The sequence below is a fragment of the Aplysia californica genome, unplaced genomic scaffold, assembly GCF_000002075.1.
Source record: "Aplysia californica isolate F4 #8 unplaced genomic scaffold, AplCal3.0 scaffold01615, whole genome shotgun sequence".
Lineage (NCBI taxonomy): Eukaryota > Metazoa > Mollusca > Gastropoda > Aplysiida > Aplysiidae > Aplysia > Aplysia californica.
In genome coordinates this window covers 5754-6268 of record NW_004798885.1, presented here as the reverse complement: position 1 = coordinate 6268, position 515 = coordinate 5754, and the positions used below count along the sequence as shown (strand labels likewise).

Below are 515 nucleotides of genomic sequence, written 5' to 3'. Positions count from 1 at the left end.
GACTTTTGCCCAGCATCCTCTAACAACAACAACCACCACCACCACCACCATCAACAACAACAACCACCACCACCACCACCATCAACAACAACAACCACCACCACCACCACCACCACCGACCTGTGAAGGACTTTTGCCCAGCATCCTCTGACTCCCCGTGGGTGAGCCCGCCTCCGACGGCGTCTTGTGATGTTTGGCGATCGGCGACTGCTCGGAGGACAGCTCGTAGCTGTTGAACTGTGTGGGGTGAGCCTTCACCGTGGGCTTCGGCACCGTCTTGGCGTACTCTTTGGCCTGATGGAAGGAAAAAACAAAAAAACCTGTCAATATACGTACGCTTAAAAATAAACAACCTGTCAATATACGTACGGTTAACAACAAAACGACCTGTCAATATACGTACGGTTAAAAACAAAAACGACCTGTCAATATACGTACGGTTAAAACTGTCCCAGTGGTTGTCTTAGAAAGATGAATAAGTAAATAAATAAAAAATGATTAAACAAATATATAAA

The 515-nt window shown here is 46.2% G+C and overlaps 1 protein-coding gene across 1 annotated transcript in view; it reads right to left on the bottom strand.

Annotated features, from left to right (window-relative positions):
- The window catches only part of LOC101849749 (jhy protein homolog), a gene marked incomplete at its 5' end in the record, with an annotated part of 7169 nt that overhangs the window by 1750 nt on the left and 4904 nt on the right, over positions 1 to 515 (bottom strand). The window contains 1 exon segment of the mRNA XM_005113098.2: positions 121 to 294. Within this exon segment, the coding sequence (XP_005113155.2) occupies positions 121 to 294 (174 nt within the window).